The 20,444-nt window shown below is 43.5% G+C and overlaps 1 protein-coding gene across 2 annotated transcripts in view; it reads left to right on the top strand.

The window, feature by feature from the left end:
* Positions 1-20,444, top strand: part of LOC134350476 (3-hydroxyanthranilate 3,4-dioxygenase-like) — a 37,271-nt gene that overhangs the window by 2,357 nt on the left and 14,470 nt on the right. For both annotated transcript variants that reach the window (XM_063055684.1, XM_063055685.1), the window contains 2 exons: positions 11,956-12,039; positions 13,936-14,042. In XM_063055684.1, coding sequence (XP_062911754.1) covers positions 11,956-12,039; positions 13,936-14,042 — 191 coding nt within the window. The remainder of the gene's footprint in view (positions 1-11,955; positions 12,040-13,935; positions 14,043-20,444) is intronic.

Genomic DNA, 20,444 nt, shown 5'->3' on the forward strand with positions numbered 1-20,444 from the left:
TTGAATTTTTTCCCCATTTAAATAATAGTCTGCCTGTTTATTTCTTCCAAAATGCATAACTATACACTTTCCAACATTGTATTTCATTTGCCACTTCTTTGCCCATTCTTCCAATCTATCCAAGTCTCTCTGTTTCCTCAGCACTACCGGCCCCCCCACCTATCTTCGTATCGTCAGCAAACTTAGCCACAAAGCCATCTATTCCATAATCCAAATGGTTGATGTACAATGTAAAAAGAAGCGGCCCCAACACAGACCCCTGTGGAACACCACTGGTAATGGCAGCCAACCAGAATAGGATCCCTTTATTCCCACCCTCTGTTTCCTGCCGATCAGCCAACGCTCTATTCACGTATGTAGCTTTCCCGTAATTCCATGGGCTCTTATCTTGTTAAGTAGTCTCGTGTGGTACCTTGTCAAAGGCCTTCTGAAAATCCAAATATACAACATCCACTGTATCTCCCTTGTCTAGCCTACTTGTAATTTCCTCAAAAAATTGTAATAGGTTTGTCAGGCAGGATTTTCCTTTAAGGAATCCATGCTGAGTTCTGCTTATCTTGTCATATGCCTCCAGGTACTCTGTAACCTCATCCTTGACAATCGATTCCAACAACTTCCCAACCACCGATGTCAAGCTAACAGGTCTATAATTTCCTTTTTGCTTCCTTGCCCCCTTAAATAGCGGAGTGACATTTGCAATCTTCCAGTCCTCCGGAACCATGCCAGAATCTATCGACTTTTGAAACATCATCGCTAATGCCTCCGCAATCTCCAAAGCTACTTCCTTCAGAACACGAGGGTGCATTCCATCTGGTCCGGGAGATTTATCTACCTTTAGACTATTCAGCTTCCTGAGTACTTTCTCTGTCGTAATTGTGACTGCGCACACTTCTCTTCCCTGCCACCCTTGAGTGTCCGGTATACTGCTGATGTCTTCCTCGGTGAAGACTGATGCAAAATACTTGTTCAGTTCCTCTGCCATCTCCTTATCTCCCATTACAATTTCTCCAGCATCATTTTCTATCGGTCCTATATCTACTCTCACCTGTCTTTTACTCTTTATATACTTGAAAAAGCTTTTAGTATCCTCTTTGATATTATTTGCTAGCTTCCTTTCATAGTTAACCTTTTCCCTCTTAATGACCTTCTTGGTTTCCTTTTGTAAGCTTTTAAAAACTTCCCAATCCTCTGTCTTCCCACTAATTTTTGCTTCCTTGTATGCCCTCTCCTTTGCTTTAACTAAAAAGCAGTGGTCCCAACTCTGACCCCTGTGGAAAATAATGAGTGCAGTGGATAGAGGGGAACAGATGGATGTCGTGTACTTGGATTTCCAGAAGGCGTTCGATAAGGTGCTGCACACGAGACTTATAAATAAGATATGGATACACGGAGTTGGAGGAAATGTGTTGGCATGGATAGTGGATTGGTTAACCAATAGAAGGCAGAGAGTTGGTATAAATGGGTGTTTCTCCAGTTGGCAGTCAGTGTTGAATGGGGTGCAGTCGGGATCAGTGCTGGGTCCACAGCTGTTTACCATATAAATTGATGATCTGAGTGTAGCGTAGCAAAATTTACTGATGACACTAAATTGAGTGGAAAAGCAAATTGTACGGAGGATGTGGAGAGTCTGCAAAGGGATATAGATAGGTTAAGTAAGTGGGCCAAGGTCTGGCAGATGGAATATAACGTTGGTAAATGCAAGATCATCCACTTTGGAAGGAATAGTAGAAGAGCAGATTATTATTTAAATGGTGAAAGATTTCAGCATGCTGTTGTGCAGAGGGACTTGGGAGTGCTTGTGCATGAATTGCAAAAAGTTGGCTTGCAGCTGCAACAGGTTATTAGGAAGGCAAATGGAATGTTGGCCTTCATTGCTAGAGAGATTGAATTAGACAGCAGGGAGGTTATGCTGCAACTATACAGGGTACTGGTGAGGCTGCAGCTGGAGAACTGTATGCAGTTCTGGTGTCCATACTTGAGGAAGGATGTACTGGCTTTGGAAGCTGTGCCGAGGAAGTTCACCAGGTTGATTCCAGGGATGAAGGGGTTAACCTATGAGGAGAGATTAGTCCCAGGCGACTCATACTCTCTGGAGTTCAGAAGAGTGAGAGGGCATTTTATAGTAACATACAAAATTTTAAGAGGGATAGATAAGATAGGAGTAGGAAAGTTGTTTCCATTGGTAGGTGAGACTAGAACAAGGGGACATTGCCTCAAGATTCAGGGGAGAAGATTTAGGACGGAGATGAGGAGAAGCTGTTTTCCCAGAGAGTGGTGAATCTGTGGAATTCTCTGCCCAAGGAAGGAGTTGAGGCTTCTTTACTAAATATATTTAAGATACAGTTAGATAGATTTTTACATTGTAGGGGAACTAAGGGTTATGAGGAAAAGACAGGTAGATGGAGCTGAGTTTACAGACAGATCAGCTATGATCTTGTTGAATGGTGGGGCAGGCTCGATGGACCGGATGGCCTACTCCTGCTCCTATTTCTTGTGTTCTTATGTTCTAACTCCACTGGTAACCTGCAGCCATCCAGAATAGGATCCCTTTTTTCCCACTCTCTTGTTTTCTGCCTACCAGCCAATGCTCCACCCACGCTAGTAACTTGCCTGTAATTCCTTAGGCTCTTACCTTGCTAAGCAGCCTCGTGTGGCATGTTGTCAAAGACCTTCTGAAAATCCAAGTACACCATGAAAGCAGCCAGTGCGTGTGTGGGCCAGTGAAGGAGTGGAGCTTTGAGGTTTCGACGAGAAGAGGCGGAGGACAAGCTAGCTTGCAGTTAGTTTTTACAATGTCTCCTGAGACGGTGATGTGCCTGTCATGTGAGATGTGGCTGTCTTGGGGGAACGCCCCTCTCCTGCAGAGTCACATCTACCAGAAGTGCATACGGCTGGGCGATCTGGAAGGAATCTGGAGCAGCAGCTGGATGACCTTCGACTCATAAGGGAGAATGAGGCAGTCATAGATGAGAGCTACAGGGAGGTAGTCACACCTAGGCTGTCGGAAGCAGGTCGTTAGGTGACAGTCAGAGGGGGGAAAGCGAAGGTGAGCAGACAGGTAGTGCAGAGCACCCCTGTGGCCATTCCCCTGAATAATAAGTGTACCATCCTGGATACTGTTGGCGGGGACGACTGACCAGGTGTGAGCCACGGTGGCAGGGCCTCCGGCACTGAGTCTGACCCTGTGGTGCAGAAGGGTGGGATGGAGAAGAGGACAGCTGTCGTCTTTGGAGACTCTATAGTCAGGGGAGCAGACAGGCCATTTTGTGGACATGAGAAGGACACCCGCATGTTTTGTTGCCTCCTGGGTGCCAGGGTCCAGGATGTCTCTGACCGGGTGCACGACATCTTGGTACGAGAGGGAAAGCAACCAGAAGGCGTGATACATGTTGGGACCAACGACATAGGCAGGAGGAGGGATGAGGTCCTGAAGTGTGAGTTTGGGGAATTAGGCAGAAAGCTGAAGAACAGGACCTCAAGGGTGGCGTTCTCAGGATTGCTGCCAGTGCTACGTGACAGAGATGGTAAGAATTGGAGGAGATGGCAGTTGAATGCGTGGCTGAGGAGTTGTTGCAGGGAGCAGGGTTTTAGATTTTTAGATCATTGGGATCTCTACTGGGGAAGGTGGGACCTGCACAGATTGGATGGGTTGTACCTGAACTCGAGGGGGAGCAATATCCTTGCAGGTAGGTTTGCTAGCATGGTTTGGGAGGGTTTAAACTAATTTGCGAGGGGGATGGGACCCAGAGTGATAGATCAGTGAAAGAAGTGCATGGAGTAAAGCCAGATCTAACATACAGAGAGGCTTTGAGGAAAGAGAAGCAGAATAAACGGTGTAAAGACAGTAAGGTAGAAGGGCTGAAATGTGTGTACCTCAATGCAAGAAGCATCAGGAACAAAGGTGATGAACTGAGAGCTTGGATACATTCATGGAATTATGATGTAGTGGCCATTACAGAGACTTGGCTGGCACCAGGGCAGGAATGGATTCTCAATATTCCTGGATTTCAGTGCTTTAAAAGGGATAGGGAGGGCAGAAAAATGGGAGGAGGGGTGGCATTACTGGTCAGGGATACTATTACAGCTACAGAAAGGGTGGGTAATGTAGCAGGATCCTCTTTTGAGTCAGTATGGGTGGAAGTCAGGAACAGGAAGGGAGCAGTTACTCTACTGGGGGTATTCTATAGGCCCCCTGGTAGCAGCAGAAATAGAGGAGCAGATTGGGAGGCAGATTTTGGAAAGGTGCAAAAATAACAGGGTTGTTATCATGGGTGACTTTAACTTCCCTAATATTGATTTGCACCTGATTAGTTCCAAGGGTTTAGATGGGGCAGAGTTTGTTAAGTGTGTCCAGGACGGATTCCTGTCACAGTATGTGGACAGGCCAACCAGGGGGAATGCCATACTAGATCTAGTACTTGGTAATGAACCGGGTCAGGTTGCTGATCTCTCAGTGGGTGAGCATCTGGGGGACAGTGACCACCGCTCCCTGGCCTTTATAATTATCATGGAAAAGGATAGAATCAATGAGGACAGGAAATTTTTTAATTGGGGAAAGGCAAATTATGAGGCTATAAGGCTAGAACTTGTGGGTGTGAATTGGGATGATGTTTTTGCAGGGAAATGTACTATGGACATGTGGTCGATGTTTAGAGATCTCTTGTGGGATGTAAGGGATAAATTTGTCCCGGTGAGGAAGACAAAGAATGGTAGGGTGAAGGAACCATGGGTGACAAGTGAGGTTTAAAATCTAGTCAGGTGGAAGAAGGCAGCGTACATGAGGTTTAGTAAGCAAGGATCAGATGGGTCTATTGAGGAATATAGGGAAGCAAGAAAGGAGCTTAAGAAGGGGCTGAGAAGAGCAAGAAGGGGGCATGAGAACGCCTTGGCGAGTAGGGTAAAGGAAAACCCCAAGGCATTCTTCAATTATGTGAAGAAAAAAAGGATGACGGGAGTGAAGGTAGGATCAATTAGAGATAAAGGTGGGAAGATGTGCCTGGAGGCTGTGGAAGTGAGCGAGGTCCTCAATGAATACTTCTCTTCGGTATTCACCAATGAGAGGGAACTTGATGGTGAGGACAATATGAGTGAGGTTGATGTTCTGAAGCATGTTGATATTAAGGGAGAGGAGGTGTTGGAGTTGTTAAAATACATTAGGACAGATAAGACCCCGGGGCCTGACAGAATATTCCCCAGGCTGCTCCACGAGGCAAGAGAAGAGATTGCTGAGCCTCTGGCTAGGATCTTTATGTCCTTGGTGTCCACGGGAATGGTACCGGAGGATTGGAGGGAGGCGAATGTTGTTCCCTTGTTCAAAAAAGGTAGTAGGGATAGTCCAGGTAATTATAGACCAGTGAGCCTTACGTCTGTGGTGGGAAAGCTGTTGGAAAAGATTCTTAGAGATAGGATCTATAGGCATTTAGAGAATCATGGTCTGATCAGGGACAGTCAGCATGGCTTTGTGAAGGGCAGATCGTGTCTAACAAGCCTGAGAGAGTTCTTTGAGGAGGTGACCAGGCATATAGATGAGGGTAGTGCAGTGGATGTGATCTATATGGATTTTAGTAAGGCATTTGACAAGGTTCCACACGGTAGGCTTATTCAGAAAGTCAGAAGGCATGGGATCCAGGGAGGTTTGGTCAGGTGGATTCAGAATTGGCTTGCCTGCAGAAGGCAGAGGGTCATGGTGGAGGGAGTACATTCAGATTGGAGGATTGTGACTAGTGGTGTCCCACAAGGATCTGTTCTGGGACCTCTACTTTTCATGATTTTTATTAACGGCCTGGATGTGGGGGTAGAAGGGTGGGTTGGCAAGTTTGCAGATGACACAAAGGTTGGTGGTGTTGTAGATAGTGTAGAGGATTGTCAAAGATTGTGGAGAGACATTGATAGGATGCAGAAGTGGGCTGAGAAGTGGCAGATGGAGTTCAACCCGGAGAAGTGTGAGGTGGTACACTTTGGAAGGACAAACTCCAAGGCAGAGTACAAGGTAAATGGCAGGATACTTGGTAGTGTGGAGGAGCAGAGGGATCTGGGGGTATATGTCCACAGATCCCTGAAAGTTGCCTCACAGGTGGATAGGGTAGTTAAGAAAGCTTATGGGGTGTTAGCTTTCATAAGTCGAGGGATAGAGTTTAAGAGTCGCAATGTAATGACGCAGCTCTATAAAACTCTGGTTAGGCCACACTTGGAGTACTGTGCCCAGTTCTGGTCACCTCACTATAGGAAGGATGTGGAAGCATTGGAAAGGGTACAGAGGAAATTTGCCAGGATGCTGCCTGGTTTAGAAAGTATGCATTATGATCAGAGATTAAGGGAGCTAGGGCTTCTCTCTCGGGAGAGAAGGAGGATGAGGGGAGACATGATAGAGGTGTACAAAATAATAAGAGGAATAGATAGAGTGGATAGCCAGTGCCTCTTCCCTAGGGCACCACTGCTCAATACAAGAAGACATGGCTTTAAGGTAAGGGGTGGGAAGTTCAAGGGGGATATTAGAGGAAGATTTTTTACTCAGAGAGTGGTTGGTGTGTAGAATGCACTGCCTGAGTCAGTGGTGGAGGCAGATACACTAGTGAAGTTTAAGAGACTACTAGACAGGTATATGGAGGAATCTAAGGTGGGGGCTTATATGGGAGGCAGGGTTTGAGGGTCGGCACAACATTGTGGGCCGAAGGGCCTGTACTGTGCTATGTTCTATGTCCTATGTCTACGGAATCTCCTTTGTCTACCCTGCTTGTAATTTCCTCAAAGGATTGCAGTAGATTTGTCAGGCAGGATTTTCCTTTCAGGAAACCATGCTGGCTTTGGCCTATCTTGTCATGTGCCTCCAGGTACTCCATAATCTCATCCCTAACAATCAATTCCAACAACTTCCCAACCACTGACATCAGGCTAACAGGTTTATAGTTTCCTTTTTGCTGCCTCCCACCCTACTTAAGTAGCAGAGTAACATTTGCGATTTTCCAGTCAAGTGTTACAATGCCAGAATCTATCAATTCTTGAAAGATTATCAGTAATGCCTCTACAATCTCTCCAGCTACTTCCTTCAGAGTTCCTGTAGCTGTAGGTGCTATGCACAGCAATTGTAATTTTGGCAGCAGCCCAAAAGAGAGAATTCGTAATACACTCTGCCCTATAATGGTACTGGGAAAAATGTTGTCAAGCCTACTTACAAAGTCAAGAATCGAAAGGTTGAGCGTGGTGTGAATAATGTTCTCTAAATTGTGTGTATTTCACTGCAAGGAGTATTGTCGGTAAGGTGGATGAGTTTAGGGCATGAATCAGCATGGGAACTATGGTATTGTAGCTATTAGTGAGACTTGGTTGCAGGCGAGGCAGAACGTTCTGAACAATGTTCCAGGATTGTGTTTTGTACAACAAGATGGATCAGGAGGGATTAAAAGGGGGAAAGGTGGAATTACTAGTCAGGGAAAACGTCACAGTTGTACTCAGACAGGACAGACTGGAGGCCTTATCGACCGAGGGTGTATAGAGGAACTGAGGAATAAGGAGGGGATGACCATGTTAATGTGACTATATTTGACCACCCAAAAGTTAGCAGGATTTAGAGGAGCAAATTTGTAGAGATAGAAAAATAAGGTTATAATAGGTGATTTTAACTTTCCACGTATTGAATAGGATTTCTGACAAGTTAGTCCCAAACCAGCATGGTTTCATGAAGGGAAGATCCTGCCTCACCAACCTATTGGAATTTTTTGAGGTAATCTTAAATAAGATTGACAAGGGAGAGGCTGTGGATGTTGTGTATTTGGATTTTCAAAAGGCCTTAAACAAAGTGCCGCATAAGAGGCTGCTTAATAAGATGAGAGCCCATGGAATTACAGAAAAGATATTGGAATGGGTGGAGCATTGGCTGATAGGCAGAAAGCAAAGGGTGGGAATAAAGGGATCCTATTCTGATTGGTTACCGGTTACTAGTGGTGTTCCGCAAGGATCAGTGTTGGAGCCGCTTCTTTTTACAGTGTATATCGATGACTTAGATTATGGATTGAATAGTTTTGTGGCTAAGTTTGTGGATGACACCAAGATAGGTGGAGGAGCAGGAAGTGTTGAAGAAACTGAAAGGTTGCAGAGAGACTTGGTCAGTTTAGGAGAGTGAGCAAAGAAATGGCAGATGAGATACAACATTGAGAAATGTATGGTTGTACATTTTGAAAGAAGAAATAATCAAGCAGATTATTATTTAGATGGGGAGAAAATTCAAAAATCGGAAGTGCAAAGGGACCTGGGGGTCCTCGTGCAGGATACCCTAAAGGTTAACCACCAAGTTGGATCGGCAGTAAGGAAAGCGAATGCTATGTTGGCATTCATTTCAAGAGAAATAGTGTATAAGAGTAAGGAAGTGTTGATGAGGCTCTATGGAGCATTTGTGAGAGCTCATTTGGAATACTGTGTGCAGTTTCGGGCCCCCTATCTTAGAAGGGATGTACTGATGTTGGAGAGAGTTCAGAGAAGATTTACGAGGATGATTGCTGGAATTCAGGGGCTAAGATATGAGGACCGTTTGTCGGCTCTTGGACTGTAGTCATTAGAGTATAGAAGAATGAGAGGGAATCTCATAGAAACTTTTCGAAGGTTGAAAGGGTTGGACAGAGTAGATGTGGAAAGGTTGTTTCCCTTGGTGGGTGAGTCCAGGACAAGAGGCCACAGTCTTAGAATTAGAGGGTACCCATTTAAAACAGAGATGAGGAGAAATTTTTTTAGCCAGAAGGTCGTGGATTAATGGAATTCGTTGCCACATACAGCTGTGGAGGCCCGATCATTGAGGGTGTTTAAGGAGGAGATTGACAGGTATCTAATTAGTCAGGGTATCAAGGGATATGGGGGAAAAGCTGGAAATTGGAACTAGATGGGAGAAAAGGTGGAGTGGCGGAGCAGACTCGATGGGCCGAATGGCCTACTTCTCCTTTGTCTTGCGTTCTTGTGATTTCCATTCTATCAAAAGCTGGGTGGGATAGTGTTTGTCAAGCGTGTTCAGAAAAGATTCCGTAATCTGTATATAGAGATCCCAAATAGAGTGAGTGTGAATTAGGGTACAAGACAGGGCAGGTGACAAGTGTGTGTAAGAGAACGTAATTAACTTGAAACTCATGGAATTATGGAGAAGGATAGGTCTGGTCCTTGGGTAGAGATTCTAAATTGTAGAACAACCAATTTTGATGATATCAGAAAGGACCTGGCAAGTTTGGATTGGTGTAGGTTGTTTTCTGACCGCAAAGTTTCTTTCCTAACTGCAAAGCATTCAAAAATAAAATTTTGAGAGTAGAGTTTGTATGTTCCTGTCAGAATAAAAAGCAAGGCTGATAAGTTTAGGGATGCTTAGCTTTCAAGGGATGATAAGGCCCTGGTTAAGAAGAAGAAAAAGGAGGTACATAGCAAGTACAGGCAACAAGAAACAAATGAGGTGCTTGAGTATATGAAATGCAAGAGAACACTTAAGGATGAAATCGGGAGGGCTGAAAGAAGACACGAGGTTGCTCTAACAGACAAGTTGAAGGAGAATCCCGGGGCTTCTACAGATATATTAAGAGCAAAAGGATAGCAAGGGACAAAATTGGACCAATTAGAGGCCTGCGTGATTATTTGTGCATGGAACCCAAAACACATGGGTGTGATCTTAAACAGGTTTAATGTATCTGTATTTACTGAGACGCAGACAGAGATTAGGGAACTAAGGCAAAACAGCAGTGAGGTCCGAGGTATTTAAAACATCCTTGGCTATAGGTGAGGTCCCAGAGAATTGGAGAATAGCTGATGTTGTTCTGTTGTTTAACAAAGGCTCTAAGAATAAACCAGGAAAATATAGACCAGTGAGCCTGACATCAGTTATTGGAACGTATTCTAAGGGACCATACATACAAGTCTTTGAAGGGATTGGGCTTGATCTGCATGGCCACTCAAAATGGTTGTAATGCTAAGTAGAATCTCCAGTTTCCCCATCTTTACCAGTGCAGAGATGAACTTGCCCTTGATGCTTTTTGCCTTATGTGGGATTGAGAATCGTTGTACCATCCAAGCTGAGAGCGAAAGTCTTAGAGCAGCTACATGGTGGTCATCTTGGCATTGTCAAAATGGAAGTGTTGGCTTGAAGCTTTGTCTGAGGCCTGGGATAGATCAGCTGATTGTGCAACTCACCATGTACTACTCAGGATGTCAACCTGTCCAGAAGATATGAAGAGCATTTTGAAGAAGAAAGGGGAAGATAGGTGCTCAGAGCTGCCAGAACCACTTCTTGGAGTCCCAGAGTCAACTCTTATAAGCACCTAGGAGGAGGCCTCAGGATCTGAGATTGTTTCACAGCCACCAGTCTCACCTGCCAAGCAGAGTGACTCTGCTCCCATCCCCCCACACCCATCAGGAAAGACATCCCACAAGAGTAAGGTATATGAAACCTGAGAGCAATATGTTACATTTGAGTTGAGATATGTTATACATTGAGTTGAAGTTTATAGCTAAGTCGGGAGTAGTGTGTATTCAATATTTCAGTAATATTGTAAATATACTGTTTGATTAAGCATTGTTGTTTATATAATTCACTATGGGTGATATGTAAGAAGTTTCTGAGCTCGGATCAGCATTTACACAAACTAAAGATTAAACTGCCAACCTTCCTCTACCGTGCAAAGGCCAATGTACTTATTGTCAAAGGGTATTCTAGTTACTAATCAACATAAAGTTATGAAGGGAATTCCAGTCATCAAGGAAAATATGTTCAGCCCATCTTTATCTGTGCCAAAATACTCTTGGCATCCATTCATTAAATAATTTCATGATTTTCTCCTATTATATTGGTTACTATTTGTATGGAGACATGGTTCATTCTGATATCAGTCTTAAAAATATTTTTTGAGTGATTTATCAATTTATCAGATTTTGCCTCCCTACTGAGTGTTTGAGGTCCTGCTTTATTTAAAATTTCCACTATTCTCATATTTTCTTTTTTTTTATTCATGTCTAAAGCTTTTGGTAGATTTGAGTTTGAACCTTTTTTGCCACTAAAAAAAATGTCTTCATTTACATTTTCACTTCTGAAAGCACGTAGTGAATTCCCGTGAAGATTGTAATGTTATGAGAGATATCTTAGAAACCTATATTTTATAATGTAAATCTCTTAACACAATCAGGTTAACAGCTCTTTCCCAAACCATTCAGTGCTTAAATATCTCCCATGTGCCTTGTTGACTACTTTTGAATGTCATATTAAAGAGTGTTTTGCAGAATGTTGTACAATTTTTACACAAATATTACCGTTTGTGTCTTTATTTTGAAGTTCAGTATTCTGTTAGACATGTGACTTGCTATTCCAAAGTTCAAAGCCCAAAGTAAAATTTATTATCAGAGTCCATCCTTGTCACCACATACAACCCTGAGATTCTTTTTCCTGTGGGCATACTTAGCGAATCTATAGAACAGTAACTGTAAACAGGATTAACGACAACAAACTGTACCAATAAAAATATAACTAAGTAGCAATAAATAACAAGAGCATGGAGGAGCTTTGTAAGTTTTGTATCTTCTAGAGTTCTTTCATATTTTCCAATAGCGCCTGTAGAGAAGTGTTATCTATTCCTTTCCCATGTCCATTACTTTATACTGACCCGTAATTTTTCAACTGCTGTTGATTTGTGCAACTTACTCCACCATTCTTTGAACTTGCATTCAGCCAATTTTTTGTTATGCAAAGTTTTTGGGGCATAGCCAGTCATCTGAAAAAGAAAGACGTGGACCAACTCTGAGCTGTAAAATAATCCTCCAAATACTTTGCTCAGTTAACATGAATTCCTCTTCAAAGTACTTTTCTTCCAGTTAGTTTATTATCCTTGTCCACTTTTATCTTGAATCTACACTATTGAGATAAACTAGTAGCCTTTCATGAAACTAAAATTGTTTTCTCTTGCAAGTTCATGATCCAGTGTGTTTTCCTTTGCTTTCTAGTTGTTTTACCAGTGGAAAGGTGACATGTGCCTGAAGATTCTAGAAAAAGGAAAGCATAAAGATGTACACATTCGAGAAGGAGAGGTCAGTGGAGCCTTAAAGATGTCAAAGTTAACAAAACTCTTAAGAGTATTTATTGGAATTTCCAGCAGAGTTTTTTTTTAACTTGGCACTTCTAGTAACATCTATATTTGATATCTCAGTTTCCGTTGTTCGGAACAAAGGTTGGGGATGGGAATCTCCCTGTTTATACCTGCAGTGAGATTAACTGTAATGAACACACTTGCACTGTCCACTCTCAGCCAACACCACCACTGCTTCTGTCATTCCATCTCTCTTGTCACCACATTTATTCTCTGCAGCCCCTTCCTACTTTCTGCAGCTTAAAACATTCTGGTTTCCTGAATTCTTCTAATTAAAAAATCAGCTAGCTTAATTATAACTCTGTTCCTCCTTCCATTGGGTTGATAGATCCTCTGGCTTGGGGTAGGAGGAACTGGAAATTTCATCACATTGCATCGTGCATTCAGGACCACTATGACAGATGTTTTTTGTTCATTTAGGTGGTAGGGAATCTTGTATTCTCAATACTCCGGGGTCTCAGTTGCTGAGTACATCTGAGACGGTGATCAATAGATTTTTTTTTTTAATACACATTCGTTCAAGGGACGTTGGCTTTGCAGGCTGAGCCATGACCTAATTGCCCATCCAGAGTTGCCCTTGAGAAGGTGACGGTGAGTGATGTTCATGAACTGTTACAGCATTGTTGGTAAACCCACCACTCAAGGGCTGTAAAGGGCAGAGTTCAGCATTTAACCCAACAATGGTGAAGGAACAGCAATCGATTTCTGGAGGGAATCTCTTGGCATACTTTACTGGCTTTTCCCTTCTAGCTGGTAGAGGTCGTAGGTTTGTTAAGGATTCTTGGTGAGTGCTTGCAGTGCGTCCTGTAGGTAGTATAGACATTTGTTACTGTGCATCGGTGGTGGAGTGAGTGTATGGTTGTGAGGATGATGTCTCAAGTGAGCTGCTATGATGTTGAGCTTCTTGAGTGTTACTGAATCTCTGCCCCTCCCCGTGAATCTCCTTGCTGACGTGAGCCTTGCAGATGACCTGCTCTTATAGTCAAATTGTGCAGATAGTTGCTCCAGTTTAGTGTATTTTCATATCTTAAGGAAGATTGAGGAATATCAATTTCGCATAAGAAAGTTACGCTGTGATGAAAGATTATTCATGATTGCTATAGAACAGTATGACAGGCACAAGACCAAATGGCCTACTCTTTTACTACTTGTGCTTTTGTGCTGAAAGCATTTGTGGCAAAGAGCTGAAGGTACATACAGCACTCAGCTGAGGCTGGATTGGATTGTAGAGTCAAAGTATCAGTTTGATATAATCTGCCAATGATTGCAAAAATGCTTTATTCAATTTCATTGAAACTGACTGGGGTATAAAAAGTAACATAGTTACTGGAATGAAAGACAAATTGAGGCTGGACAGTGAAGGAAGTTGCAACACACTAGATGTTATGTGCATAGCTTTGTTTCTTTATTTTGTAAGTTTCTGGAATAATTATGAACTTGAAACAAAGAACTCCCATCTATAGATGACATTTTGATGAAGGGTCTTGGTCCAAAACACCGACTGTTTACTCTTTTCCAGAGATGCTGCCTGGCCTGCTGAATTCCTCCAACATTTTGTGTGTGTTACTGACATTTTATAATTTGCTTTGCAGAAAATGTTCCCATTTCCAATTTATGACATGATACGTCAGCAGTTTATATGTGTTACATAGGCAGAGGGTTAGAGGGACAAAAGATAAGCAGGAACTTTATCAATCTATTGAGTATCTCAATGGAAGGACCAAGGGAGGCCAGGAGATTAAATGAAAAAGATGTTTTGATCAATTGAGTTCTTAAATCCAGAATGTCAAATAGATTTTCTTTATTCCCTGTCCCTCCAACCCATTATCCAATTCAGATGTTCTTGTTGCCAGCACGAATTCCCCATTCTCCACAGCGTCAGGCAAACACGGTTGGGCTGGTTTTTGAAAGGACTAGACTGAAAACAGAACTGGATGCCCTCAGGTAATGTAGGAACTGCAAGATTCAAAATGTGGTGTCTCAGCTTTTTGTTTTATCTAAGGCAGGGATCCCCAAACTGTGATCCATAGATCCCTTGCTTAATGGTATTGGTCCATGGCATAAAAAAGGTTGGGAACCCCTGATCTAAGGTAAGAGTGAATGCAGAGGTTATGCTAAATAATGGACTTTGCCTCTTATGAAAATTGATTAATTTTCACAAGATCTTTTCATATACTGGTAACAGTTTTATTTCAATTTATTTGAAACGATTCCTAGTTTTTAAACCACTGTCTTGAGATTTGAGCACGGCTCAATGTTATCACTCCAGGCCACTAGATTGGCGATAATAACGGATAGATAGATACTTCATTGATCCCAGTGTCACAAGTGCACAGATATACAAATATGAGAAGAGATGTAAGAAAGAATAAAAGACAATAACTTGCCTCAAACAGTCTAACAGGAGGGAGTCATCACTTGCCTGGCTGTGGGTTGACTCATTATAGAGCCGAATGGCTGAGGATAAGAATGGCTTCATACTGTGCTCTTTGGAGCAGTGCAGTTGTCTTCGTCTATCACTAAAAGTGCTCCTCTGTTCAGTCACATTGGGTGAGAAAAATTGTCCAGAGTTACCAGGATTTTCTGTAGGGTCCTTTGCTCTATGTCAGCCTCTGTGTCCAGTTTGACTCCTGTAACAGGGCCAGCCTTTCTAATCAGTTTATTGAGCCTGTTGGCATCACCTATGTTGATGCCATTGCCCCAGCACATCACCGCATAGAAGATTGTACTGGCAACAACAGACTGGTAGAACATGTGAAGGAGAAGGCTGCATATGCCAAATGACCTCAGTCCCCTCAGGAAGTAGAGGCAACTCTGGCCCTTCTTGTACACAGCCTCTGTGTTGGTGCTACACTCAACTCTGTTATCCCAGTGCACTCCCAGGTACTTGGAGGTCCTCACCACATCCATGTCCTCACCATCAATAAGAACAGTGAGCAGTGCAGGCTTAGTCTTCCTAAAGTCCATCACCATCTCCTTTGTCCTACTGACGTTAGCTGCAGATGACTCAGCTTGCACCATTTGCCGAAGTACACCAGCAGAGCCCTGTATTCATCCTGCCATTCTCCCTTTATACACCCAACTATTGCTGAGTCATCAGAGAATTTCTGCAGGTGACGTGACTCAGTGTTGTATCTAAAGTATCAAAACTGTTACATATCCATAAGTTTTCCATCTTGTTGTAGCCTGGAAGAGCCTCTATGTACCACCCAGTCAACAGTCATTGAACCTTGCAGAGCATGAGTTCGAAGCTCAAGGGAGATGGACAAGGTCTATCTCCTGATTTTAATCAGTTGAAAAACAGAGACTAGAGAGTGGGGAGGAGGAAAAAAGGCTGCAAGTGAAAGGAAATAAAAAAGACAGGTAGGGGGTGGCGGGGGGTGGGGTGGAGATGGTGGAATATACATTCAGTTGTGGGGCTTTCAACATTAATTCCATACACCAGTAGAGGGCAGAGGTGTTGCTCCTGTATCTTCAATTCCATTCTGCTTCCAACTAGTCAACTAGTTGGAAATGATTTGGGCGCCATGGTAGTGTAGCGATTTGCGCAGCACTGTTACAGTTCGGGGCATTCCAGAATTCAGTTCCCAGCGCCATTCTGTAAGGAGTCTCTGTACATCCATCCCGTGGAATGCATGGGTTTTCCCCGGGTGCTCTGCTATATTCCCATAGTCCAAAGATGTACTGGTTAGGTTAATTGGTCATTGTACATTCTCCCATGATTAGAGTTGATCAGGGTTGTGTGTTGCTGGGACAAAATGGCTTAAAGGGCCAGAATGGCCTCCTCCATGCTGCGTTGCTAAGTAAATAAATAACTTTGGCGGGAGGGTGTATCTTGTCCAGCCTCCTGCCAAGATAGAGTTGAAATACTACAACTTTATTCCAGTTTTTCCTGTGAAATCAAGTCACAAGATGAGAAAATTGAGCAAGCTACCATGCAGTAAGTTTGATTGATTGTGAGAACAATGTTTGTTTTTAATTCTTTACAAATCTCGGACACTGAAGAACTTTCATCTTTGATGTCTGGCAATGAAAGACATGGTTCTAATAGTAGAAACTCCCAACAATTCACACCACAGATAAGTCATCATTTGCTTCTGATCAGCATTTACCAGCTCGGTATCATTGAGAAGTTATAAGTATGACAGCTTTGAGTCGGTCTGTAGATAACTTACTGTCCTGCTTCATCCCCCATTCTAGTTGTTAAAGAATCATTTGCTGTGATGTGGGTGGATTTAGGGCATCAGTGATGATGCAGTTTTAATTTAACATAGAACATAGAATAATACAGCACAGTACAGGCCCTTCGGCCCACAATGTTGTGCCGACCCTCAGACCCTGCGTCCCATATAACCCCCCCACCTTAAATTCCTCCATATACCTGTCTAGTAATCTCTTAACTTCTCTAGTGTATCTGCCTCCACCACTGAGTCAGGGAGTGCATTCCACGCACCAACCACTCTCTGAGTAAAAAACCTTCCTCTAATATCCCCCTTGAATTTCCCACCCCTTACCTTAAAGCCATGCCCTCTTATATTGAGCAGAGGTGCCCTGGGGAAGAGGCGCTGGCTATCCACTCTATCTATTCCTCTTATTATCTTGTACACCTCTATCATGTCTCCTCTCATCCTCCTCTTCTCCAAAGAGTAAAGCCCTAGCTCCCTTAATCTTTGATCATAATGCATACTCTCTAAACCAGGCAGCATCCTGGTAAATCTCCTCTGTACCCTTTCCAGTGCTTCCACATCCTTCCTACAGTGAGGCGACCAGAACTGGACACAGTACTCCAAGTGTGGCCTAACCGGAGTTTTATAAAGCTGCATCATTACATCGCGACTCTTCAACTCTATCCCTCGACTTATGAAAGCTAACACCCCATAAGCTTTCTTAACTACCCTATCCACCTGTGAGGCAACTTTCAGGGATCTGTGGACATGTACCCCCAGATCCCTCTGCTCATCCACACTACCAAGTATCCTGCCATTTACTTTGTACTCTGCCTTGGAGTTTGTCCTTCCAAAGTGTACCACCTCACATTTCTCCGGGTTGAACTCCATCTGCCACTTCTCAGCCCAATTCTGCATCCTATCAATGTCTCTCTGCAATCTTCGACAATCCTCTATACTATCTACAACACCACCTACCTTTGTGTCATCTGCAAACTTGCCAACCCACCCTTCTACCCCCACATCCAGGTCATTAATAAAAATCACGAAAAGTAGAGGTCCCAGAACAGATCCTTGTGGGACACCAGTAGTCACAATCCTCCAATCTGAATGTACTCCCTCCACCACCGCCCTCTGCCTTCTGCAGGCAAGCCAATTCTGAATCCACCTGGCCAAACTTCCCTTGATCCCATGCCTTCGGACTTTCTGAATAAGCCTACCATGTGGAACCTTGTCAAATGCCTTACTAAAATCCATATAGATCACAACCACTGCACTACCCTCATCTATATGCCTGGTCACCTCCTCAAAGAACTCTCTCAGGCTTGTTAGACATGATCTGCCCTTCACAAAGCCATGCTGACTGTCCCTGATCAGACCATGATTCTCTAAATGCCCAGAGATCCTATCTCTAAGAATCTTTCCCACCACAGATGTAAGGCTCACTGGTCTATAATTATCTGGACTATCCCTACTACCTCTTTTGAACAAGGGGACAGTATTCACCCCCCTCCAATCCTCCGGTACCATTCCCATGGACAACCAGGACATAAAGTTCCTGGCCAGAGGTTCAGCAATCTCTTCCCTTGCCTCATGGAGCAGCCTGGGGAATATTCTGTCAGGCCCTGGGGACTTATCTGTCCTAATGTATTTTAACAACTCCAACACCTCCTCTCCCTTAATATCAACATGCTCCAGAACATCAACCTCACTCGTATTGTCGTTCCCTCTCATTGGTGAATACTGAAGAGAAGTATTCATTGAGGATCTCGCTCACTTCCACAGCCTCCAGGCACATCTTCCCACCTTTATCTCTAATCGGTCTTACCTTCACTCCTGTCATCCTTTTTTTCTTCACATAATTGAAGAATGGCTTGGGATTTTCCTTTACCCTACTCGCCAAGGTGTTCTCATGCCCCCTTCTTGCTCTTCTCAGCCCCTTCTTAAGCTCCTTTCTTGCTTCCCTATTCCTCAATAGACCCATCTGATCATTGCTTCCTAAACCTCATGTATGCTGCCTTCTTCCACCTGACTAGATTTTCTACCTCACTTGTCACCCATGGTTCCTTCACCCTACCATCCTTTATCTTCCTCACCGGAACAAGTATATCCCTAACATCCTGCAAGAGATCTCTAAACATCGACCACATGTCCATAGTACATTTCCCTGCAAGAACATCATCCAATTTCACACCCGCAAGTTCTATCCTTATAGCCTCATAATTTGCCCTTCCCCAATTAAAAATTTTCCAGGCCTCTCTGATTCTATCCTTTTCCATGATAATGCTAAAGGCCAGGGAGTGGGGGGTCACTGTCCCCCAGTTGCTCACCCACTGAGAGATCTGTGACCTGACCCGATTCATTACCTAGTACTAGATCTAGTATGGCATTCCCCCTAGTCGGCCTGTCCACATACTGTGACAGGAATCCGTCCTGGACACACTTAACAAACTCTGCCCCATCTAAACCCTTGGAACTAATCAGGTGCCAATCAATATTAGGGAAGTTAAAGTCACCCATGATAACAACCCTGTTATTTTTGCACCTTTCCAAAATCTGCCTCCCAATCTGCTCCTCTGTATCTCTGCTGCTACCAGGGGGCCTATAGAATACCCCCAGTAGAGTAACTGCTCCCTTCCTGTTCCTGACTTCCACCCATATTGACTCAAAAGAGGATCCTGCTACATTACCCACCCCTTCTGTAGCTGTAATAGTATCCCTGACCAGTAATGCCACCCCTCCTCCCCTTTTTCTGCCTTCCCTATCCCTTTTAAAGCACTGAATTCCAGGAATATTGAGAATCCATTCCTGCCCTGGTGCCAGCCAAGTCTCTGTAATGGCCACTACATCATAATTCCATGTATGTATCCAAGCTCTCAGTTCATCACCTTTATTCCTGATGCTTCTTGCATTGAGATGCACACATTTCAGCCCTTCTACTTTGTTTGTGAAAAAGTACAAATGAAGAAACAAAGAAATGGCAGATGAACTTAATGGGTTCTTTGCATCTGTCTTCATTGTGGAAGACACTAGCAGTGTGTCAGAGGCCCATGAGTGTCAGGGAGCAGGATTGAGTGACAAATGAAAAAATGCTTGGCAAGCTGAAAGGTCTTGTGGTGGATAAGTCACCTGGCCCAGATGGACTACATCCCAGAGTACTGAGAGAGGTTGCTGAAGAGATCATGGATGCATTGGTCATGATCATTTAAGAATCACTGATTCTGGCATGGTCCTGGAGGACTAGAAGATTGCAAATGTTACTTCTCTCTTTAAGGAGGGAGGAAGGCAAAAGAAAGGAAATTATAGGCGAGTAAGCATAACTTCAGTGATTGGGGAAAGTGTTGGAGCCTATTATTAAGGATGAGGTTTCAAGGTACTTGGAGGCTAATGATAAAATAAGTCGAAGTCAGCATGGTTTCTGTAAAGGGAAAACTTTCCTGACAAATCTGTTGCTGGAGTTCTTTGAGGAAGTAACAAGCAGTATGGACAAAGGAGAGGCAGTGAATGTCATTTACTTGTATTTTCAGAAGGCATTTGATAAGGTGCCACACATGTGGCTGCTTAACAAAATAAATTCCTATGATGTTGCGGGAGGAAAGATACTGGCATGCATAGCGGAATGGCTGACAGGTAGGAAGCAGCTAGTGGGATTAAAAGGCCTTTTCTGGTTGGCTGCCGATGACTAGTGGTGTTCCTCGGGTCAGTATTGGGACAGCTGCTTTTCACATTGTCAGTGATTTAGATAATGAAATTGATGGCTTTTTGGCAAAGTTTGTGGATGATATGAAGAGGGGTACGTAGTGCTGAGAGAACAATGCGATTGCAGCAGAACTTAGACAAATTGGAAGAATGAGCAAAAAAATGGCAGATGGAATACAGTGTTGGGAAATATATGTGTAACGTTCCGTTATATTGGCTCGTGTATGTCTAGGGGAAATCCCGCCCAGCACCTGCTTCAACACTCCCCTCAGGGTCAGTCGCCGCCCGAATCAATCACAAACATAATCATCAGCCAGCACACCCAGTAAATTTTAAGTACACTTTATAGATATTACTAATTCTATGACATTAATATGCATTTGATACAGAGAGGAAAGTAATGGAAACAAAAGGCGCCAACACTTATCAAAGTCCAAGTTCTTCGCACGCTACAGTTGGAGCTCAATTCGACGTCAGACGA

This window comes from Mobula hypostoma, chromosome 8, assembly GCF_963921235.1.
Source record: "Mobula hypostoma chromosome 8, sMobHyp1.1, whole genome shotgun sequence".
In the NCBI taxonomy this organism is placed as follows: domain Eukaryota; kingdom Metazoa; phylum Chordata; class Chondrichthyes; order Myliobatiformes; family Myliobatidae; genus Mobula; species Mobula hypostoma.